The sequence below is a fragment of the Onychostoma macrolepis genome, chromosome 04 (genome assembly GCF_012432095.1).
Source record: "Onychostoma macrolepis isolate SWU-2019 chromosome 04, ASM1243209v1, whole genome shotgun sequence".
In the NCBI taxonomy this organism is placed as follows: Eukaryota; Metazoa; Chordata; class Actinopteri; order Cypriniformes; family Cyprinidae; genus Onychostoma; species Onychostoma macrolepis.
Genome location: NC_081158.1, coordinates 5,242,610 through 5,268,190, shown reverse-complemented (window position 1 = coordinate 5,268,190; position 25,581 = coordinate 5,242,610). Strand labels below are relative to the sequence as shown.

At 35.9% G+C, this 25,581-nt stretch overlaps 1 protein-coding gene across 3 annotated transcripts in view; it reads right to left on the bottom strand.

The window, feature by feature from the left end:
- The window catches only part of LOC131538575 (NACHT, LRR and PYD domains-containing protein 3-like), a 91,926-nt gene extending 66,483 nt beyond the window's left edge, over positions 1 to 25,443 (bottom strand). The window contains exons 1-8 of one of the 3 annotated variants that reach the window (XM_058772472.1): positions 24,804 to 25,443; positions 24,263 to 24,328; positions 23,998 to 24,098; positions 23,704 to 23,802; positions 18,110 to 18,208; positions 17,807 to 17,905; positions 16,382 to 16,498; positions 14,538 to 16,307 (exon numbers count right to left, since the gene is read on the bottom strand). In XM_058772472.1, coding sequence (XP_058628455.1) covers positions 14,538 to 16,307; positions 16,382 to 16,498; positions 17,807 to 17,905; positions 18,110 to 18,208; positions 23,704 to 23,802; positions 23,998 to 24,098; positions 24,263 to 24,268 — 2,291 coding nt within the window. In that variant the 5' untranslated portion in view covers positions 24,269 to 24,328; positions 24,804 to 25,443. The remainder of the gene's footprint in view (positions 1 to 14,537; positions 16,308 to 16,381; positions 16,499 to 17,806; positions 17,906 to 18,109; positions 18,209 to 23,703; positions 23,803 to 23,997; positions 24,099 to 24,262; positions 24,329 to 24,803) is intronic. The other 2 variants (XM_058772473.1, XM_058772474.1) reach the window with 2 other exon arrangements.
- Positions 25,444 to 25,581: the final 138 nt, after the last annotated feature.

Genomic DNA, 25,581 nt, shown 5'->3' with positions numbered 1-25,581 from the left:
ATCAAGCTGATCATCTAAAAGAACTAAAACACTTTGTCAGCTTCTCACTGAAGAAACTATTAGAACATGAAGCTACGCGAACGAACTCTGAGGAGAACTTCTAGTGAGCGCGTCACTTTCAATGTCACAAAGAAACAGCCAACCACCGAAGGGGTTTCCCCAGAACACGTCACGCAAGGACGCATCAGCAGCCAATCAACAGCCTCGGGATTCCCTCAAGCAACCATCCGGGGAACGAGCAGCCTTCAACTCAACTTAAAGCAAGTAAACAAACAAACAATCTCTATGTCTTGCTGAGCTGATTTGAGTTAATCTTAAAAGGTAAAGATAGTAAAGTTCTCTATTTGTGACCTCCTCAGGTCTTCTTTACTCTTGGAAAAGAGCATTAGAACCTTAAACTTTCTTCAAATCGCAATCCTCTGGCCACAACGTGTGTATGTGTGTGTATGTGTTTTGTTAGTATTCTATCAGAATAGCAAATAAATCGTTTCATTTATAAAGAATGGTCTGGTGCTGTGATTTTCAAGTTTGAAACTATTTGCCAAAGATCGTGTTACCTGTTGCTCAAAATTTCCCAACCAATTCTGTATTATTATCGTGGCCACAAAATAAACAGAATTGCTAAGATATACTGGTTTAATGCTCGCTGGACGAGTAAAGTATAAATTATTCGTTTTGATTAATATCAATTAATCAGATCAATATCGAATCTCTACGATTCGATTTCCTAAAGCTAAAAAGTTATTACACTCACTACATTTTCCAAGTAGCTTGTTCAACACTGGTATTGTGTTATGTGTCAAGTTAACTGCCAATCTTCTTACCGTGCTAATAGTGTTTTCACTATTCTTTGGATATTAATATCCATTTCAGAGTTCATGTTATACCGCTCGTTCAACTGATCGCTGGCCGATTCAATTGATCAGCCGTAAAAACAGTGATTCTGTCAAAATTCCTGATTAATATCATAATTAATTCCCTTTGAGTTAATTTTACCTGTTTCTCTTATCCTGTAAAGCCCAACACACTGAACGATTTTAGCAATTGTATAAGATCACTGCATGTCACACTGAGTGACATGGATCTAATAAACTTGGCTACGACGTGTGTGTAGACTGTACAAGTATGACACCTATTGACTCGTACGCTGCGACACGTTGCTATAGAACAGTGTTTCTCAACCCTGGTCCTGGGCGCCCCCCAACACTGCACATTTTGTATGTCTCCCTTATCTGACACACCCATCAACCCAGATGTTGATCCTTCACTTAGCTACGAACACAACGGATTCACCTCAGAGAAAAGAAGTAGTGATTTCATTTCGCGTATATTTCACTATTCGTCTTCCGTTATAACTTATGTGTTTTTCTGGACAAGTCCGAGTGAACTGCGAGTCACATGAACGCGCGCCGTCCAGACCAACGAACGGCCGAGGTAAGGATTTTCATTAAATATATTTCACTTTGTTTTTCCACCAAACCCTACCAGACACAATAGTGAGAGTGTAATGTGTGTGTTTGAACACGGTGTGTGACAGCACGCGCAGGCTGATCACGATTTTGACTTTTCTTCCTGAAAAAGAAAAAAAAAACACGTAAAACATATTTCTACAAACTTATTCGTGTCATCGACCTTATTTGGATTTCGTGGGAGGGAAAACCTTGCATTGCTTGATTTTATGTAATTTTTATGTTATGTGAACAATTGTATATATTACTTTTGTTTTACTGTACTCCTGTGACACACCTTAAAGGGATAGTTCACCCCAAAATGAAAATGTGCTGTTAATTTACTCACCCTCAGGTCATCCAAGGTGTGGGTGACTTTTTTTTCTCCAGTATAACAGTAAAGAAGACACAAAACTAATTACAACCAATATTTGGTTAACCTAATGTTTTAAGCTATGTTTTTCATTCTTCATTTTTCCCTTTTTGTAGCCCATCAGAGGGACATTTCCTTGGTTTGCTCACATCAGGTAAGAATGAACTTCTGTTGATTGTTACCTGTGACAGGTGTTGCGTACTCTAAACTTTTACTTTTACCTTTTTAAATCTAGGTCAGAGGATGGAATCTCCTGGATCAAGGTTAATAATAAAAGGCAAGTCATTATTAAATGTACAAAATATATGTCTTAAAGCATCTTAATGTTAATACAATCTTTTATTTTGTAAAGGGAAGTAAGCTATTTATTTAAGCTGCAGCAGTAAATAGTAAAAGAGTTATAGTCTCATCTCCAGTCCTCAAGCCCCGTCCCAGAGTGTTTTAGATGCCTCACTAATTAAAACACCTGGTTCAGCTGTAACATGCTGGGAGGGGGGCCTGAGGACTGGAGCTGAGAAACTCTACACTAAGGGTTATGAAAAATGAATGCTGTGTATCATAGAAGTTGTTGATATACTGTGTTTTTTCTCTCAAACTGGTTTCCCATTGTTTATTCTGAAGTGACTGTAATACTGGCTGAACCAGTGTCTGGAGGTCTGGGGTTTCATCATGAGACGCAGCTACCAGAGCGGATTCTTCAAAGTGACGATGACAGATGTGTGATGGTAATTTACATTAAGATTTATTTATTTTTGTTTTATTTATTTATTTATTTATTGACAAAAGCATGTTTTTCATTCAACATGGAAACTACATTCCCATGATATTTATTTGTAACCTATCCATGTTTTGTGCAAATATATGTTCCTGACACTTATAGGTTGGCTGTTTTGCTGTTGGAGGAGCATCAGTTGAGGCATATATTAGGATGCTGGGCTGTACTCTAACCTTCTCAGATGAACTGGGCAGTAGGAGACCAAAAGATCAGCATGAACAACAACAAAAAAAAAACTCATTTAGAGACACCAGGCTCCAAGATGTGCATGGTAAGTCTCCACATGGGTCCTTTGGTCTTAAATTCAGTTTGATCAAATTTAAATCCATTAAAAGTCTTAAATATCTTAAATGGAATGAGAAAAGCCTTAGTTATGTTTTCAAGAGGTCTTAAATTTGGAGACAGAAAAAAACAGGAATTGCAAAATGGCCTAATATGATTATTAAGGGTTAAGGCCCGTTCAGACCAAGAGTGATAACTTTAAAGATAACTATGTTCATCTGTTTATTCTAAGCACACTCATCTGCTTTTTAGAACTATATCTTTATCGTTATCTTTAGTGTTATCGTCCTTGGTGTGAACAGGCCTTCAGTTCACTCAAAACTGTTGTTCCAAACCTGTCAGTTTTTTTTTTTGTTTGTTTGTTTGTTTGTTTTTTTTACAAAAGATGATATGTTGAAGAATGTTGGTAACCCAGCAGGTGACGGAAACCATTGACTTCCATTGTACAGGGAAACAATCCTATGGAAGTTCAACTGGTTACCAACATTCTTCAGAATATCTTATTTTATGTTCAACAGAAGAAAGAAACTCATACAGATTTGGAACATTTATATATTGACTATATACTCTTTGAGTTTGTATGATATATATAATTTATAAACAATATAGAATGAGGCATTACCATTTATATCAATATACAGTAGTTTGATATTACAAGCATATCTTAAAAATAGAAGGCTCAGAGTGAGCTGCTGTGAGGAATTTGTTCCAAACATGAAAAATGCTTTATATCAAGGGTTTCAAAATAATACGTATGTCTATAGGTGCTTAATTTCTATATTAAAATTAAATAGTCTTAAATTTGAATTCACCATGTTTTAGCTTGAATGTAAACCTTTTATCAAATTTCAATTTGCACTTAATTTTGTAGTACATTAAGTCACATTTCCAAATACTTTGGACCCACCTTCTTTCAGTTATACACTACTACTACTAATAAAATGTTTTACAACATTGTGCAGGTTTAACATCCTGTTTGTTTTTATACTTTAGATGCCTAACAACAGCAAGGGAAAGTTGAGAAAGAGGAGGCCTGCTGTGACGGTGCAAAAATGGCTCGGTTGTGGTCCTGAAGGGCTTGTGGACATTGCCTTGTGGTGGAAAGCCCTGAGTTCATCACACTATCCGTTTAATGAGGAGTAAAGACATCTTTTTTGAATCAGAAAAGTAGCTTCAATCCATGGAAGCTTCAAGTCCTAAACGGCAAACTGGTAATGTTTCAGTCTGTAGTACTTTAGTGTTTCTGCCTTTGATGGTGTGTTTTCATTTGCATTTACTTCCATTTTGCAGATGCAGTTTGCATTTGTTAGGCCTATATGTGTCAGTTTGACAGGCTCTTCTCCTGGCATTTGCTTTATAAATTCAGAATGAACTGTTCTATGTAATTAAGTCACTTTGTCATTCATTTGACCATATTCTGTATGTAAATTGTATTTTAAGCTCTGTCTCCCAGTTTCAAAAGGCTAGTCCCAGACTAAAATGCATGTTTGAGCCGTCTTAACTGAAAATAACTTGATCTGACAGATCTTAATGTCATTGGCATTGCCTGTCTCAAGATGCACACCAGTAATGTTTGTTTGTTTGTTTATTTATTTATTGCATTTTTATAAAAGCTGTTTAAGTATCCTAATTTAAGGCCTAGTTCTGGCTTAAGCTAAGCCCTGTCTGTGAATCCGTGCCTATGTTTTGAAGTCACCACCAAGTTTTTTTTTTTTTTTTTTCTTTTTTAAAGAATCACATGTTTTACTTGAATATAATGTTATTTTCCTGTTCAAATAGTGTGGGGGCAAAAATAAATATTTTTGCATGTAAACTGACTGATGCTGTTTACTTTGAGTGACTTTTTTATTTTAAAACCATATTAATTGCAGTCCTGCATGTTCTCTGACTGAAAGGAGTAAAAAGCAGGATTGATTTGATAATGTTTCTGTTGATTCAATGTTAAATAAGTGATTTAATTTACGTTGAAGTAATGTTGATTTTATGACCATCTTGATATATTTTTGATTGATTTTTCATCGTTGAAATAACATTATTTCAGGGTGCAAACCTGATGAAAAATCAATGATAAACTTCAACATTGATTCAATGATAATTTAATTGATGCATCAACATTGATTCAGTGTTGGTCTGCTATCTGGGTTGGTTGTCCGTGTAATATGTGATGTTCACACTGACGTGAAAAAAAGTAATTTAAGTAAGCTCCAGTGATCATGATATCTGACTACAGTGTTGTATTGCTTGGTTCGGGTCACAAAATGTTTGTTTGTTCATGCTAATGAGTTAACTAATGGCGTTAAGTATCTCTGGGAGGCTCACTCTGTGGTCGCGTTTGGCGCGCTTTATAGTCACGTGACCACTCACTGACGAAAGCATAGAAAGCAGCTGGATCTGTGGTGATCCATTATAAATACACTCCTATGGGGAGAAAAGGAGAGAATTGCGTTTCACATTGGTTTTAAGAAGCAAGAGTAGTTTGAAATACTCAAGTTTACAGTTAATATAAGTAAATTCATATAAAATCATTTTGTGGTTATTAATATCATTATTGCTGTTTATAAAATGTCTGTTGGGTATTTAGTTAACTAAAAATGGTAAAATGAAGAAAGGAGACAAGAGTGTCAGAATGTGATTTATTTTGATGTTGGTGGCTCTTAAGTGATGTAATAAGAGCAACACAGACAAAGAATGTAAAGTAATGCTTTAAAAGCAATTGTTTGTAATGGAATTTTACTGGTTGTGCATTAAATAAACAGATCAGCAGAGGAGCTGTGAAAGAGCAGACGCGACTCTCCCGTTCTTCTGACATTATTCCTGTTTTACAGGCAACAGTAATCTGTCTGCGGGGTCTCTGAAGGCAGGGCCTGCAACATAACAGCAAACACATTGTGTGATGATCATGCTGTATCGCAGGCTACCTTTGGTCGCAAGATCGTGACAGCGGCCGTCTTTGAACGTCTCTCACTGTACGACACAGGACCACCGATTAGGAGCTACGATCACAGAAATCACCACGATTGTTTCATGACGCCTATCTTTTGTCTGGGACAGCCCAAAATCGTGCAGTGTGTCTCGGGCTTTACACTGATGCAGGCTGTGTTCAGAATGGCACACTAACTTACTGCTTACTGTCCAGTACACAGTGCATACTACCTTCTACTTTTTAAGAATAGTGTGTGAAACAGAATGCAATATAGAACAATTGATGTTTCGAAGTAGTATGCTACAGTGATGTCACATGAAAAACACTGAACATTAATTCAGCACAGCTGTTCAGGATGCACACTGAAAAAAATGTGAACAAAAGTTTGCTTACTGCGGTAAATCTGATTTGACTGATGTCAAAAATATTAGCATGTTTGAGTCAAATTGACTACATTAGTTTAGCTCATTTTAAGGGTTCTGGTAACAATATAGTTTATTACTACTTTTTATTTTGTAGAATACTTCAATTATACACAGGTAAAAATGACTAATTATAACTGGGCTTTCCAAAACATCACAAATAATTCTCTCTTTAGATTCATGGTTGATTATGTCCTATATATTAGTTAAATAAAAACTGTATTTTGTCAACATAAAAAAAAGTGAATGTCATGCTAATATATGATTTTATTTGTCAAGAAAATATTTCATATGACTGACTCAACCCGGCCAGCACTGAAATTATAATTTTAAGTTTTAGACCGTGAAGCGCACATTTCTCAAAACAGACTGGTCATCATTACGAGACTTGTAATCGCTGTGGGAATTTATCATATAACATGATCTGTTCTTAGCCAATATCTGTGCTCCTTAAAACATAAAGATACGGTCATGAGCTAAATGAACTACTCCAGATACACTTGGTGCATAGATCATAAACCACTGCTATCTTTTATTTTGGCACATTTTGTTGGTCCAGGTGTATTGGGAATATACTAAAGTAATAAACCTTCTGATCAAGTTCTTGAATTTCTTTCACCATTTCAAATCCATGACTATATGTTGTTTACATACTTTTGTAACTACTTTATATGTGACCATGGACCACAAAACCAGTCATAAGGGGCCATTTTTTTAAAATGAGAAGATTTATACATCTTCTGATAGCTAAATAAAAGCTTTCCCGTGATGTATGGTTTGTTAGGATCGGACAACATTTGACTAAGATACTATTTGAAAATCTGGAATCTTGAGGGAGCAAGAAAATCAAAATATTGAGAAAATCGCCTTTAAAATTGTCCAAATGAAGTCCTTAGCAATGCATATTACTAATCAAAATTAAGTTTACTATATATTCACAGTAGGACGTTTACAAAATATCTTAATGGAACGTGATCTACTTAATATCCTAATGATTTTTGGCATAAAAGAAAAATGGATAATTTTGAGCCATACAATGTATTGTTGGCTATTGCTACAAATACACCCCTGCGACTTAAGACTGCTTTTGTGCTGCAGGGTCACATATGTATGTAAAGCTGCTTTGCAACCATGCAAAATTGTGAAAAGCACGATTTGAAGTGTGGTTAAACTATTGAAAAGGTGAAGTTCATAACTATACAAAGTACTGCATCATTATGAAATATTATTATAATTGTTTGCAACTCAAAACATTTATTTTTATCTAAACTATTTTTAAACTCAAGAACTGAAATACAGTGTATTGTATACATTTAATCATAACAGGTCAACAGAGGATTAAACTAAAATAAATTACTGAAGGATTACTTCAATATTTAACAAATTAAATAGTTTTATTTGCAAATCCCCCATTGTTATATTTGTGCTGTAGGAAAAAGTTGTGTTTGGAAACTCTGCCCTTACAGCACCTGTTAGCAGAAACATACTGGATGTTTCAATTCATACCTCACATTTTCTTTGGTTTGCCCAGAAAGAAAGTCTCATCTTAAAAAATAAATAAAATACACAGCATCATCTTAAAATAATTTCATTATTCTCATATTTGAAATACATGGTGAGACTTGTGTCTTTAGCTGCAATGAGTTTCTAGACTCTAAAGGTTTCTTCTGAAAAATATGCCAAATTTGCAACACAGATTCCCAACATTGTGCACTCTACTGAGTTCAGATGTTTAGCAAAAGTACAGCAAAACCGATGATTGGTGAATTTCAGAGCTCATGAAAGGATAAGGTGAAGAGAGACTGACTTATCAAGCCCCCTTCACTGAACATACTGTAGCCTATATTTAGGCCAATGTTAAAATCACATTATTAAAATACTTAAAGAAATAATTTGACTGATCTCCCCCCCCCCCCCCTATAGATTTCTATAGATATCGCGATATATTGATATTGTGGATTCTTATGGCCACAATAACCGTGATATGAAAAATCTAATATCGTGACAGCCCTAGTATGTATGTGTGAAAATCACTTTAAACAAGTTTCAAACATGCTGTAGATGGAATTAAGAACCTAGCCAGTGTACTTTCTTAAAGATGAATAATATATATATATATATATATATATATATATATTTCATCCTTCCCCAAATGCATTCGTAAAAAGTAGAGTATTTTTCAAATTAATTTGTAGTGCACTAAGTTTGTGCTTGATGAAAGCATGAAATAACTACATTTTAGAGAGTATTTTCAGTTAGTATAAACATGTCAATCTATTTTTAGTATACTTATCATGAAATAAATATATTTTAAATACAATGAAGTATATTTATTTTTCACTAAGGTGGAAAACAGATGGATGACGATGAAGAACAGAAGAGAAGATGGGCTGAACACTTTGAGGAGCTGTTAAACAGGCCAGCCCCACAGGACCCACCAGATATCCAACCACCAGATAGAGATTTGCCAATAAACTGCAGTGCACCAACAAAGGAAGAAAACTGTAAAGCCATTATGAAATTGTAAAGCGGTAAGGCAGTAGGACCCGACAGTATTCCAGCAGAGGCATTAAAGGCTGATACAGAGACTACAGTAAAGATGCTCCATCCTCTTTTTTAAGAAGATTTAGAAAGAAGAACAAGTACCCACAGAATGGAAAGAGGGTTGTCTCATTAAGATACCAAAGAAAGGCAACTTGGGCTCCTGTTCTAACTATAGAGCAGGGCTCCTCACAGTGCAGCTCATTTCAATACTTTCTCTCAGTAATTATACTGTAAATAAAATGTGGGCATCAGGGAGCCGCTATTAATATGCGGGGCACTGAAACTGCTTTCAAATGCACGATGGCTTTTTACTTTCACTTTCGCTATCGAGATTCGCGATCGCACGAACTCTGTTTATACTATGCAGCGGCAGTACTTACCACACATTATACAAGATCAGATGCTTGTCAGTGGTGCTCAGGATCTGTAAATCATTCGCCATCATCCTCAGTCATCTCTCCTCACTCTGTTTATGTGGTAAGTGAAATCTTATGTACTGTAATGTAACAGGCTACCGTTAGCAAGGAGCTAACCATGTCCCTTTAGTGGCTCACATTATTTTATTAGAATGCGTTATTTGCTTTCCTTGCCTTTCTGAATACTGACACCAACCCATCCCTGCACTTCACATCCCCTGCACAGCCTGGAACATAACATTTATTTCCATGATCTGCCATTTTTGCTGTTGTCCTCGCTTGTTTCTTCACAATACCTGCAGCACTTCTGATGGTTCAGCTGGCCTAGAACATGGGCGGGTATATGCAAATGTTGGGGGCGTAACTATTATTGATCCCGACTGTAACGTCACAGTCGGTGTTATGTTCTGATTCGCCTATTTTTCAGTGGTCTTTTTTTATTCACGAGATTTACATAAGAAGGTGGAAACAATGGTGTTTGAGGCTCACGGTATGTCATTTCCATGTACAGAACTGTTATTATTCAACTATGCCAAGCTAAATACAGTTTTCCATTCTGTGGCACCTTTAACGTAAGTTTGCTTTAATTTATTTTCAAGATCTGAGGTAAAATATCTATTGTTGCTTTCACTATGGCTATAAACCTCACACAAAATAATATTCAAACTCACATTAGACACTTTTAACATTGAATAAAGCACATAATCATTACCTGAGATTATCACGGTCATATTATGTATGTTGTTCCGGCCACGACGTCGCAAAAATAAAAAACATTTCTAAAATAGAATTCCGTGTCGCTTATTGTCACGTGTCGCTGTCGCGGGTGGTTAGGACAAAAATTACATGGAAATGTCTGGTTGGGACACACGGTGTTACAGTTTGATCTCCCCCCAAAAATCTAAGTAAAAATAAATAAAATTTATAAATAATTTATCCGTGCACTTCATTATTTTTTTTTAAATTCATGTGCCTTTGTAATCTTTAATAAAAAATGTTAACGCCCCCTCCCCCTCAAAACGACTCATCTTCTCTTCCGGTCACGAGTGATGGCGCAAGGGCGGAGCTAGTGACGTAACGGTAAACACTGGAATAAACGACAGGGAAAAGCTGCTGATGCTTCACTTTATAGAAATCAATGCATTGACCAGGGCTGATGTGAGCCATGGGGGAGTACACTACTCTTAGGACATCGCAAACAATTTTTTTTATGAATATGACTTAACCTGATGGAGGACGCGCTCAGTCATTCAGTGTTTTATGAATTAAAACATTATTTATTCATTTGTAACTGCAGATTAAAGCATTCCATGTCCCTCAGAGCTGCATTAACAGTGGGTAAATATATCTATACCACTTCAGACGCAGCTTCTGTGTGTCCTCTGCATTGCAAAGATACATTTTGTTGATTCTGATTTCATTTGTTTGGTAACAGCCCAAAATGTCTTATTATAATAATTGACTGATTAAATTGAACTCTAATTAAAAAAATTTTAATTTAAGTTTGAAAATGATGAAAATTCATATATAAAAAAGAAGTAAATATAGCATTTTATTTTATTATTTTATTTATTATAAAAATATAATAGTATTATCACACTTTATTATTTTGTTCATTAGTTTATTTAAAAAGAAATATCTAACTAAACATGTTATTTATAACTCAATTTAAATTAATTTTTTTCTCTCCGGGCAAGTAACTTTTATACTCGGACAAGTAAATGACAAATTTACTTGTCCGAAGGACAACCACATGAGAATGCTAAATGTCAAGCCTGTCTCATGCCAGCGGTAAATTCCAGAAGATCTGGCCGAGGTGAGGCGCTCTCGGGAGGCGTCAAGTCAAGTCATCTTTATTTATATAGCGTTTTTAACAATACAGATTGTGTCAAAGCACTTAACAGTATCAAATTGGAGGATAGAGTGTCAGTAATGTATAATGATAAGATTAAACACTCAATGCTTCATGAGCGCTGAACGCCCGCTGACGTCCTGGAGATCATATCTCTGAAAACGTCGAAGCAAATTTTCAAATAGACGTTATCTTTATTAACAAACTGCATATTTGATGTCTAAACAAGTACATTCTCACCTAAAACTCTCAAAACTACATTCTGTGACACAAAAACAGCATTGTTTGTAAAATTATATTGGATTTGTCATTCTGTGTGAGAAACACCACAAGCGGAGTGATACAAATGGTGAAAAATTTGTATCACTCCGCAGTGATACAAATATCCCAGAGTACATTTGTACTCACGTTCACAGAATGGCACAGAAACTGCCTTTACATGTATATATGAACCTAAATCATTCTAAAAGGACATATGAGCAACTAATCAATTCTATACATAATATGGAGTTATGTATGTAACCCATATATTTGACTATCATGTCCTAATCACTCATTGTGTACGTCTTTTGAATAACTATTGAATAGTTTATATTCATGTTGGGTATGTATGAGTTTGAAAATTCATGCTTTTAACGTCTGTATCAATCAATTCTTTGTAAAATGCATTATATTCTTATTATAGAAATCACATCCGAATTATACTCTGCAAGAGCAGGAAAATTCGGACCATGTGACTGATAAGATAACATGTTGATTAATGTTTTGGGAGGAGAAACATAGTAACACCCAGAGCTAAGACAATGTCTTATTGGTCAAGACACCATTTGGGATGTGTCCAACAGCCGAGTTTAAAAACTCAGGACACCAACAAAATATGCCTTTAGCCGCCACTTTTTGCCACCACTGCGTTTTGCATTAGGGCTTTTGCCACCACTGCTCTTAGCCATGCTTTTTGCCATCATTTTTTGCATTCTTCGAGTGCCGTTCCAGCGTGCTTCAGCCTGCACGCCCGCTGCTATTTAACCATGATGAGAAGAAAAACCATCTAGTCTCGTTACATCCTTTTAGTCTTTTACTTTAGTTTCTTTTCTTTCCGTTGAGAGTTTCGTGTCCTGAGTTAAGTTTTGCCACAAAGCCGTGTCTGCAAGTCCAACTCCGACTGTGCTCGCATCAAAACTTCAACCAGCCCACAACTCCGCATCTTCAGCCAACGCCCAACCATTGGCTTCCCAAGACGTTACTTCGAACGACTACTGGACTTCCAGCCAATCAGCAACCTCGGGAAACCCCTTTCTGTAATGACGACAACAAGGAAACCCCCTAAACAAGCAACACAAGTACCTCCAGATTCTAGCTGAACTGGTGCATTTAATATAAGTTTTAGCCTCACTGAGGAACTCAATGCGAGGGTTAATTAAGTGATTGATAGTTGTTTAGGCCTAAGCAATTGCACATATTGCTATAAACTTGGGATTTCACATTTTCTCTCGTTCTCTCAAACTCATTCTTTCCTCACTTTCTCTTTCTGCAACTTGTGTGAATGTATGAGTGTGTATGTTTATGTGTTAGCTTGTATGTCTTAGATTTATCCAATAAAGGCTTATTTATATTGAAAAGAGAAGTATCTTGTGTTTTGTGCTTACAAGTTAATGTCTTAATCTGCCGATCTTGTTACTGTGCTAATTAATAGTGTTTTCACTATATTTTGGATTTTAACTCTTTCCTCGCCAGCGTTTTTAAAAAAAGTTGCCAGCCACCGCCAGCATTTTTGATGATTTTCACCTAACTTTGACAGCCCTCAGAATATTTTCTGCTATGAATATAAGAACATATTATATATCAAAATAAAGAACCAAGTCTCTGCTTTTAAACAAAAACTATTTTATTCTATCTTCATGTGTTCATGTTTTATGACCATTTGAATGCAGGTGGGTACCATCAAAAATACAACATTTTGGACAAAAAACTGAGAAAAATGCATTTTTATCAAAGTAGTGCATTTTCATGCAAAATACATTCAGATGTCATATTCTTTCACCTGTAAGTAATTATATGAATAATTTAAATTGCATTCAACAAACAGACACACACACACACACACATACATACATATGATTATACACACACACACACAGGCTACATACATATGCATACATATACTGTACATGCACACACACACACACACACACACACGTCCACACACATACACAAACATATGATTATACACACACACACAGGCTACATACATACATATGCATACATATACTGTACATGCACACACACACACAAACATATGATTATACACACACACACACACACACAGGCTACATGCATACATATACTGTACATGCAGGCAGACAGACAGATAGATAGATAGAGCCCACACACACACACACACACACACACACACACCCCTATTCAGATCGACGGATCGGTTATAACTACATATGTTTCTGTGTCTGTAAATGCATCTCTCTCACTGACTACATCGTCCCGATCAGATTCAAAATGGTCAAAGCATGATCTACATAGGCTATGATCTATATATGATCTACATTTTCTCTGATCCTTCCATGAATGCTGATCGTCTTCTATTCGCACCCTAAAGACCCGGAAGTCCCGTAACTCATTCAGGACATGCGCTAGGGCTTTCCTTACCGTAATACACCTAGAACACGGATTGCCGTAAAAACTCGTCAATGGCGGGGAAGCGTTGTCTCTTAATTGACGAGATATCTCGTCAATGGCGTTGAAAGAGTTAATATCCAGTGCAGAGTTGATGTTATACGACTTGTTCAATGAATCGCTGACCGACTCAGTGATCAGCCGTAAAACAGTGATTCTGTCCAAATTCCCTACAAAATAAAGAAATAATTCCCTTTGAGCTAAATTGACCTGTTTCCCTTACAAATGGTTCCCATGGCGATACTGGGTGAATAACATGTGGCTGGAAAGAGCCAATCAGATTCGAGGACCAGGACTAACTTATGTTTTTTTTTTATTAATTCAATGACCCGTCGTGAGTTATTTCTTACATATAGCAGCACAACCTTCATCTGTGACACCACAATAACCCAACCTGTTCAGATTAAAGAATGTGAATGATGAACCGACACCAGCTGCATTTAAGTAAATGAAATGTGGAAATTTTGAAAAATGCAAATATCATTCAAACAGCCAGTAAAACATACATATAAACATAATTAGAGGACAAGCAGTTCAAATCTATCTGCTGTCAGTTTTGACTCCTCTCACACTCAATCCTTCATCTTCATCTTTCACACTGAGCTCTACAATCATCAGTTCTCACACAGACACACACAAACCTCCTCAGCTGGTTTAGTATGTGTGTCTCACACACCTCTCCTGCTCATGGCCAGAAATGTGATTCTGTGAGATTTTGCCCATTTTGTTGCTTTGCTAAGAAAGAAAGCACAAGCTAAAATCATAAATGTGATCATGTTTTGAAAGTGGAGAGATTGCTTTCAGTGTTACTTACCGAACTGATCTGGATTCTTTAACCACAGGTAACAGATTCTGAAGAACTTCATCTGCTGTATGTTGTGCTCCAATAAAATGTTTCAGATCAAAAACATCCATCTTCTGCTCTGATGTCAGCAACACATAAACCAGAGCTGACCACTGTGAAGACGAGAGTTTGGCTTTTCTTATTTTTCCAGAGATCAGATAATGTTGGATCTCCTGCATCAGTGAATCATCACCCAGTTCATTCAGACAGTGGAACAGATTGATGGATTTCTCTGGAGAGTGATTCTCCCTGATCTTCTGTTTGATGTACTGAACTGTATTCTTTTTGTTGTAGGAGCAGCTTCCAGTCAGTGTCAGTAGTTTTTGTAACAGAGTCTGATTGGACTCCACTGAGAGACCCAGAAGGAAACGCAGGAAAAGATCCAGATGTCCATTCTTACTCTGTAAAGCCTCATCCACAACTCTCTGATGCAGCTTAGATAATGACTTCATCCAGTTTGAGACAGAGAAAAGACTTTCTTTGGTTTGATCAATGATGTTGTTGATTATAAAGGACTTGTGCGCATATAGAGCTGCTAGATGTTCCTGAATGCTCAGATGAACAAAGCAGAAGACTTTCCCCTGATATAAGCCCAACTCCTCTCTGAAGATCTGAGTGCACAATCCTGAGTACACTGATGCTTCTGCCACATCAATGCCACACTCTCTCAGGTCTTCCTCATAGAAGATCAGGTTGCCTTTCACAAGCTGCTGGAGAGCCAGCTTCCCCAGTTTGAGGATCATGTCTTCATCTGTCACCTTCTTCTCATAGTCCTTCTCACGTTTGATGTTGGTCTGAAGGATCAGGAAGCGTGTGTACATTTGAGTGAGAGTCTTGGGAATCTCTCCAGTCTCTGCTGGACTCAACATCTTCTCCAGAACAGCGGCTGAGATCCAGCAGAAGACTGGGATGTGGCACATGATGTAGAGGCTCCTTGATGACTTCAGGTGTGAGATTATCTTGTCAGCCAGACTCTGATCACTGATTCTCTTCCTGAAGTATTCCTCCTTCTGTGGCTCATTGAAGCCTCGTACCTCCGTCACTCGATGGACACACTCAGAGGGGACGAGATCAGCTGCTGCTGGTCTGGAGGTGATCCAGATGAGAGCAGAGGGAAGCAGATTCCCCACAATCAGGTTCATCAGCAGCACATCCACTGAGGCTGATTCACTTACATCACACAACCTCACATCACTCTGAAAATCCAGAGACAGACGACACTCATCCAGACCATCAAAGATGAACAACACTTTATATTCATCACTGGATATTTCCATTTCTTTAGTTTCAGGGAAAAAGACATGAAGAAGATCTGAAAGACTGAGTGTTTTGTCCTTCATCAGATTGATTTCTCTGAAAGGCAGTGGAAATATGAGCTGGACGTCCTGATTCTCGTTCCCTTCAGCCCAGTCCAGGATGAACTTCTGCACAGAGACTGTTTTTCCAATGCCAGCGACTCCCTTTGTCAGCACAGTTCTGATGGCTTTGTCTTGTCCAGGTAAAGGTCTAAAGATGTGATTGCATTTGATGGCCATGTCCTCTGTTGCTGCTCTCCTGGATTGTGTCTCAATCTGTCTCACCTCATGCTCATTACTGATCTCTCCACTCTCACTCTCTGTGATGTAGAGCTCTGTGTAGATCTCATTCAGGAGTGTTGGGTTTCTCTGCGTCGCTGTTCCCTCATACAGACGACCAAACTTCCTCTTCAGATTTGATCTAAATGCGCTGAAAACATCATGGCTGAAAAATAAAAAAGTTAATAAGCACAATGTCGTATGTATTCTGCATCATATGTTCAGATCATATCTGAATACCTGAGACCAGGCCGTGTATCTCTAGTCTTGAAATGTCGTCGCCTAACCGTAGACGTGTGACTCTTCACAGACACACGGATCGAATCTGGTTCTGATCTCTTCTGATGAACTGGACGACTAAAACAGAGAGAGATTAAAGTTCAACCTTTAAATTACTGTATGTAACAAATCAACTATACATTTATCATTATTAAAAGCACCTTAAATAGCACTTATAACCATTTCATACACTGTGTTTATACAATTGTGAACTGAACCGTGACAATATCTGACAATATTAAAAGTCACTGTCACAGTTCAGTTTCTGTTCGCTGTTATTGTATGTTGACACATGCTGTGTTCAGAATGCCACACTAACTTACCGTTTACTGTCCAGTACACAGTACATACTGCTTACTAAATTTTTAAGAATAGTGTGTGAAACAGTATTCAATAAGCAACAAATAACATTTTAGAGTAGTATGCTACAGTGTTGTCACATGACAAACAGTGAACATTAATTTAGCACAGCTGCTGAGGCTGTAACCTTACAAATAAATATGCTAACAGATCTATTTACAAAGGCATAAAAAGTGGAAAAAGTGATATATTCTAGATACACTATACACTATTTACACTAGAATAGCAATATTTTCTTTAGCAATAGGCTAAATGTAAATAGTAGCTAGGTGGTATTTATTTATACATCATTATTGTAGTATATCCTAAAACAGTATTCCATAACATATTCAGTGTAAATTATCACATTTATTAAAATTATTAATGGATGCCGCCTGGAACAAAGCCCTTCCTACACCTACTGCTAACTATACTCTATAAACACTTTATGAACCATTTTAATTTCACCATTCAATTATTTCCTTTATTTTTATTGAAAATAAATGCCTTTCCAATCTGATGGGAAAAGAAGAAAATTATTAATAATATTATATATTATTTTTATATTATTACTGCAATAATATTATTATTTAATATTTTTGCATTATTCCATGTCTTTGCAGATTCTGGTATATATAATATGTCATCTGGGTATTTTATGTGTACAGAAAGCTTGCATACTATACACAGTATACAGAACATACTGGATACAGCAGAAATACAAGGAGTATTATGATAGCATGAAATTTCGAACACAACATCAGTTTTCTAGTGTGTACCTGTTAGTCCCTAATTAAGTTCACCTGTTGTTCATTCAGTTTCTTCATTTACCCTTGAGTATTTAAACCCTGGTTTCTTTCTGTTTATTGTTCGGTGTTGTTGATAGTAATGTGGTTGTTACTACTTTGGTTTCCGCTGCATGTTTAGAGTCTTGTTGTGATTAAACGGTTTTTCAACTGTTTCTTTGAATGTCCTGCGTTGTGCACTTGCTGCAGCCACCTACTCCGACAGTCATGCTATAATCATATTTTTATACAAATGTTATACCTGAGACCACTGTTAAAGCTTATTGGCTGCTCCATAGACGCGCCACTCCTCACAGACACACAGCTGGAGTCTGGATATAATCTCTTCTGATGAGCTGAACTAAAACAGAGAGAGATTAATGTTCATCCTTTAAATTACTGTGACAACTCAACTACACATTTATCCCTATCAAATACACTTTAAATAGCACTTTATAATCTTTCATACACTGTGTTTATACAAAAATTGTGAACTAAAATGCAGTAAAATAAATTATAAAATAAAATGTCATGCTATAATCATATTTTCATACAAATGTTATACCTGTGACCACTGTTAAAGCTCATTGGCTGCTCCATAGACGCGCCACTCCTCACAGACACACAGCTGGAGTCTGGATATAATCTCTTCTGATGAGCTGAACTAAAACAGAGAGAGAATAAAGTTCATCCTTTAAATTACTGTAACAACTACACATTTATCCTTATCAAATACACTTTAAATAGCACTTCATGTTCTTTTCATACTGTAATGATTGTCCACTGAAGGAGAGCATTGAAAGAACCCAAGTAGGGGTGTACGATATTGAAAAAAAAAAGATATCTCGTTATTTTTTTTCGATAACGATAATTAGACGATATTTTGCTGAGTGTGTTATTGTGCTGATATCTGATTACTGTGGACAGCTGCAGTTTTTGAAATTCTTCATATTCTGTGTGGTCAGTTCACATCAGTGATAGAAATTAATATTTTCATGTAAGTTTAAATTGATTTTTACCTTTTATGGGCAATTTTACCTTTAATAAAGCCATTTTTTTCTAAAAGTATGCATCTTTTGAGTCAAATTGTTACATTTAATCAGTCAATTAGAATAATAAGACATTTAGGCTGTTACCAAAGAAATGAAACCAGTATCAACACAATTAATCTTTGCAGAAGTTGCATTTAGATGTATTTACACACTGTTTAGGACATGGAGTGCTTTAACCTGCAGTTACAAATGCATAATGTTTTGATATTTTAAACATAAAACATTAAATACTGATATTTGAAATTATTTTAAAATGAACAGATACTTTGAATGTGAAATTAAAACCGCCAGTAGGTGGCAGCAAGTCACTGTTAACAAGTGAGTCATTGTGACTGAACCGAATCATTTAACGGCTGATTTATTCAGGAACGAAACATTGTCTTGTTGCTCAGAGATACAAAAAACAGTGCTGTCACTGTTTGCAATTATTATTTGTCGGCGAAATGGAGCTAAAACAGGCAATATGGTGTCTAAAACGTAAGTCTCTTAATATTAACTTATTGTTTATTGAACTGTTATATATAAAATCAATATCACAATCATGCTTATTTTTGAACAAAAAACGGCACTCTTTGTGTGACTGTAACTATATGAAACGATATATATATATATATATATATATATATACACACACACATTTGGTAACACTTTAGAATAGGGAACACTTATTCACTATTAACTACGACTTTTCCCTCAATAAATTCCTAATTTGCTGCTTATTAATAGTTAGTAAGGTAGTTGTTAAGTTTAGGTATTGGGTAGGATTAGGGATGTAGAATGAGGTCATGTAGAATAAGGCATTAATATGTGCTTAATTATTACTAATAAATAGCTAATATTCTAGTAATATGCATGCTAATAAGCAACTAGTTAAGAGACCTTAAAATAAAGTGTTACCACACATTTTCTGCCCTCATATCTTGAATTTTGTGATCATTCTTAATGCATTTTAATAGACTGAATCATGCAGTGAAAGAACACACTAAATGCGCACGCGCTCTACTCTAGACTTCATCACGTAATGAATGCGTGCTCTCTGTAGGGGTGTTTTGTTTGGTTTTTGCAAAATACTCGATAATGTCAAATTGCACATCGTTAAAACAACAATTACGATATTATCGCAGACGATATATATCGCACACCCCTAAACACAAGTGCTGCTTTATTTAATCCAAAAGTGAGCAAACAATACACAAAGACTTGACTTGACTTGGCAAAACTAGAACACAGACACGGACAACTCACTAAACAATGGTTACATGAACAAAGCTAGATAAGATACAGTAGGCATGTTGGAGATGAACTACACTAGCCTGCCACCGGCTGACGAGATCTGCTCGTTGCAGGCGAGGGAGGAATAAAGAGACAGCCATCAGTTCAGACACTTCATGATTTCTGTTTTCTTCCTCATGTCTTTAAGAGTCTCAAAACTGTGTGTTAGTTCACTTTTAAATAATACGTTAGGTTTATTATTTGCACAATTGTTTGTGTAGCTATATGAAATTTTCCAAATATAAGCAACAGGTTAACCAGAATGTTTTCTTCCAAACTTTTACTCTTATACCATAAGAATATTATTCCATGGTCTGTCTGAATACTGGATTCTGATTGGCTGGCAGGCATGCAGTATAACCGTTTAATGCACAGCTAGTTCCAAGTCAATCACCGTTAATCACCGTTCCATATTAATGCGCTGCTTTAATTGATGCACACTAACTAAACACACACATCACTCGCATACACACACACACAGAGAGACAGAGAGACCGGAGATTGCTGATTAAACTTGTTGTCAATGCTTCCCTGTGATTTTTATTAATAAAATAGTCTAGATACTAGATCGCTACATTATATTCAACGAGGTGGTAAAATCGCTGTTTTTGAAGTAATTAATAGTTTGTAGAGAGAAGCGCAGACACAGCTATCATCTCTCTCTCTCTCCTCGATCATTAATTGACGTAAATGCTATAATTCATTCAAATAAATGTGGTCTTACCGCACTATTTCATCTCTGTGTCTGATTTGAAGCTGGCAGAATACTAGCGCTAACGAGCCGTAACTGACAAAAATAACCGTAATTTTTACCCATTCGGTCAAATATTGCGCCGCAAAGAGCAATACAAGTTTTAACTTGTCTATAACTTGGCAATTGACCATGGAATAAGCGGGATAATAAACGGCTAGCCGTGCATTAAAGGATTTTAAATGCACCTCCGCTTCGCATCGGGTGGTTCTTGGCCTCCACGTCGTGCATTTAAAATCCTTTAATGCACGGCTAGCCGTTTATTATCCCTTACATATTTACTAGATGGCCTAATCTTAATTTTTGTTAATGTTTTGTGTGTTTTGTTTGAATATCAGATATTCAGTTTCAAGACTGGTTAAATACAGAAATTTGTCTAAGAATAAACATGCAACACACGTCCTTTTCATCACAGAATCTGACCAATGAGAATAAAGTGTGTCGTCATCAAGGCTCTCGCAGCTGATTTTGAGCAACTGCAGCGGCTGGTCTCGTTTTGCTCTCGCGGTACTTTGATGAGACATGTGATCGTAAGGCGGCTGCAGCGCCAATCAAAGTCGGACAAATGTTCTAAGCAGAATGCATTGCTTTTGTCAGGCGGCAGCCGATCTTTGTGGCGCCGCATGAAGTTGAACAAGCCTCATGACTAAGAACTAAAAAATTAAAAGACATGAAAACATGAACAAAACCCAAAATCAACCACGACACTTGTACTTGGGTTTAGGGGTGTGCAATATATATCGTCTGCGATAATATCATAATTGTTGTTTTAACAATGTGCAATTTGACATTATTTCGAGTATTTCGCAAAAACAAAACAAAACACCCCTACAGAGAGCACGCATTCATTATATGATGAAGTCTAGAGTAGAGCGCGTGCGCATTTAGTGTGTTCTTTCACTGCATGATTCAGTCTATTAAAATGCATTAAGGCTGATCACAAAATTCAAGATATGAGGGCAGAAAATATGTGTCACAATCACACGAAGAGTGACGTTTTTTGTTCAAAAATAAGCATGATTGTGATATTGATTTTATACAACAGTTCAATAAACAATAAGTTAATATTAACCCTCATTCATCCCTCCCGAACCTGTAACAAAAGTGTCCCTCGTGGGTCAAAATGATCCGGAGACCGTCAACGTTACACTTTTTTGTTCAGTCAAAAAATATTTTTCTAATTATTTATGTAGGCTTTGTTATAATTTTTGGTGATTTTTTATTTTATTTTCCTTAAATTCCAGATTTTTTTATGAAAATTTGCATATTTGCAAACATTTTTTCACCAAAAAAACAAACAAAGACACAATTTCTACTTTAAACATCATTATCCATCATGAACTTGGTCACTGAGTGTCTCTGAAGCCATCTGGCTGGGAAAAATGAAAAAAAAACTGAATTTTTAGTTTCAGCCACCAGATGGGCCTATTGAACCCTATGGAGATTCTCAACTCAGCTCAGAAAGTTAAATCTTGAAAACTACACCAACTTGAAGCTTCATTTAGCTTTCAGATTTATATCAAGGCTTTCAGATATATATATATATATATAAAACATTTAAAAATGTATATTTTGTAAAAAAAAAAAAAAAAAAAATGTATACTGGATTTTAATCCAAACATATGCAAATCCAGACATTTTCATAAATATGTAATAAATATAAAAGATAAATTTAAAAATACAAATATGATATCAAATGATTGGTCTTCACCTCATCACTCAAATTTAACTGTGTTTGGTCAAAAAAAAAAAGTCAAAATGATATTCATTTCCCAGCAGAAACATTATTTATGTTATAATGTATGTCTATGGGAGTTTGTGTACCATATGTGCGTTTGAGTGTGTGTGTGTGCCTGTGTGTATGGGTATGCAAGTTTTTTCTGCATTGGGGACATTCTGCAGTCTCAGCCCTTCATCTGGGTATGCATATTTCCTGGATTGTGTCAGATTTTGTATGGTAAAAAAAAATCCACAAAAAAATAAATAAATGCTGTTTTTTTTTTGGACATTCCATTTATTCCTATGGCCGGGTTACATTTTTATTACACCCACATAAAATCATCGAATCTAATCGATTTGTGACAAAATTCAATTAAAAAAATCCGCAGTTTTTTCATGAATTCTAGTCTTTTTTTTCACGCCCACTTAACATCTTCGAATCCACTCCAATTTTTTTTGTGAGTTCCTGGTGCAAGTGCGACAAAAGTCCTGAAGTCTTGGATCATAACAATCAATGCTCGATTTTTAAAAAAATCTTTGAAAATCATTTTCGGGTTGTTACGTTTTAGACACCATATTGCCTGTTTTAGCTCCATTTCGCCAACAAATAATAATTGCAAACAGTGACAGCACTGTTTTTTGTATCTCTGAGCAACATGTTTAGTTCCTGAATAAATCAGCCGTTAAATGATTCGGTTCAGTCGCAATGACTCACTTGTTAACAGTGACTTGCTGCCACCTACTGGCGGTTTTAATTTCACATGTTCATTTTAAAATAATTTCAAATATCAGTATTTAATGTTTTATGTTTAAAATATCAAAACATTATGCATTTGTAACTGCAGGTTAAAGCACTCCATGTCCTAAACAGTGTGTAAATACATCTAAATGCAACTTCTGCAAAGATTAATTGTGTTGATACTGGTTTCATTTCTTTGGTAACAGCCTAAATGTCTTATTATTCTAATTGACTGATTAAATGTAACAATTTGACTCAAAAGATGCATACTTTTAGAAAAAAATGGCTTTATTAAAGGTAAAATTGCCCATAAAAGGTAAAAATCAATTTAAACTTACATGAAAATATTAATTTCTATCACTGATGTGAACTGACCACACAGAATATGAAGAATTTCAAAAACTGCAGCTGTCCACAGTAATCAGATATCAGCACAATAACACACTCAGCAAAATATCGTCTAATTATCGTTATCGAAAAAATCCCCAAAAAAATAACGAGATATAATTTTTTTCTATATCGCACACCCCTAACTGTGTTTATACAGAAATTGTAAACTGAACTGTAATAATATATGAAAATATAAACATCATGCTTATAATCATATTTTCATACAAATGTTATACCTGTGACCACTGTTAAAGCTCATTGGCTGCTCCATAGACGCGCCACTCCTCACAGACACACAGCTGGAGTCTGGATATAATCTCTTCTGATGAGCTGAACTAAAACAGAGAGAGAATAAAGTTCATCCTTTAAATTACTGTAACAACTACACATTTATCCCTATCAAATACACTTTAAATAGCACTTTATAATCTTTCATACACTGTGTTTATACAAAAATTGTGAACTAAAATACAATTAAATATATAATATAAAATGTCACGCTATAATCATATTTTATACGTATGTAATACCTGAGACCACTTGAATCTCCACTGTTAAACATTATCGGTCGATCCATAGACTCACAGACACACAGCAGGACTCTGGATATGATCTCTTCTGATGAACTGAGCTAAAACAGAACAGATTTATGATTACAAACATCTTAATATGAAATTTTCAAAAAGTATTTTTTAATGAATAGCTCTTACGGGGGCTTTATGGTGTTATTGTTTTCAATAAATATTAGACAGCCATCTCATCTATAACGCAAGTTATGTAATGTGTTACTCAAACCTGCATCCTGGAAAATAATCTTCATCTCCAGATGTTTGTGGATCTGAAGAGTTTGATCTCCGCTGACTGTAGATGGAAGAGACAAACAAACACAACTAAACTAATCAAGCAGCCTTCGTCCGCCTCATTTCAGAAGTTATTTTGTGAATGTGTGAGACTTTCGATGCATCAGCCGCTACAGTTAATAACTAGAAGAATAACAGTAAATGGGAAAACTGTGTGCTACAAACCAGTGTGTTAATGCTATTAATAATGAATTTAATAAATTACAGTGTGCGATATCAGCAGTATAACGTACTGTTGTTGTACAGCTAACTGAAAGCAAACACCACCGGAAGCCTCGCGCGTTCTTATACTAAAAACAATAAGGTGTATATTTCAGCTGAATGAGAGTCAGAGAAATACAATACGAGCTGCCTTCGCTCAAATACATAAGATTAATCACGTTAACACAAATGCTGAATGCTGTTTGAAGAATCGCAGTCAGCACGAAACACACAATAAACTTTGTTTGCTTTCGGGTGAAAAATATCATACATACCGATTCACATTCCCATCTAACTACACACAATTCCTGCCGAAGCATATATACATCTCAGTAATGATTTAAAGATACTTTGTGTTGTATTCTGTCTGTTTAAAATGGCAACATCAACTGCAACATTCACATTTACTTTCACTTTCATCTATGACTCTTCTTCTTCTTCTTTTGGAGTTTTATGGCGGTTGGCAAACAAACGATAGGTGCATCCTATAGCCACCTTCTGGGCTGCAGTGTGGACCGTTGATGGGACGCTATTGGGGGAATAGGAGGAACTAAATAAATTAAAACACACACACACACACACACATTTCTAAATACTAGTAAACAGATCTACTTTTTTAAGTATGTCATTAAAGCATTATATATTTTATAATGATTCAAGCCATTATTCGACAGAGTTTTAAGTGTAATATTTTCTATCCCCATTTCTTTTAATTCTTCCAACAGAAATGCTCTTTCACTATCATAAGCAGAACAGTGTAATAGTACACGCTCTACTGTTTCTGGTAATCTACAGTATGGCCAATGCCAAGTCTGGTAATGATGAATCTTCTCTTCTATCACCAAAATTAACTCTTTCAACACCAACTTGATTTTGAATATGATAATGATGTCTTCCTCTCTCCTCATTAAATCTCATTTTTATTGCTGCTCTAATTTTAGCCTTAACTTATTCTTTGCTATGTGGAATATTAATTTCTATATGTGATCATTTCAGCACCTGTTTTGCTAAATGATCCGCAATCTCATTTCCATCCACTCCCACGTGTGCTGG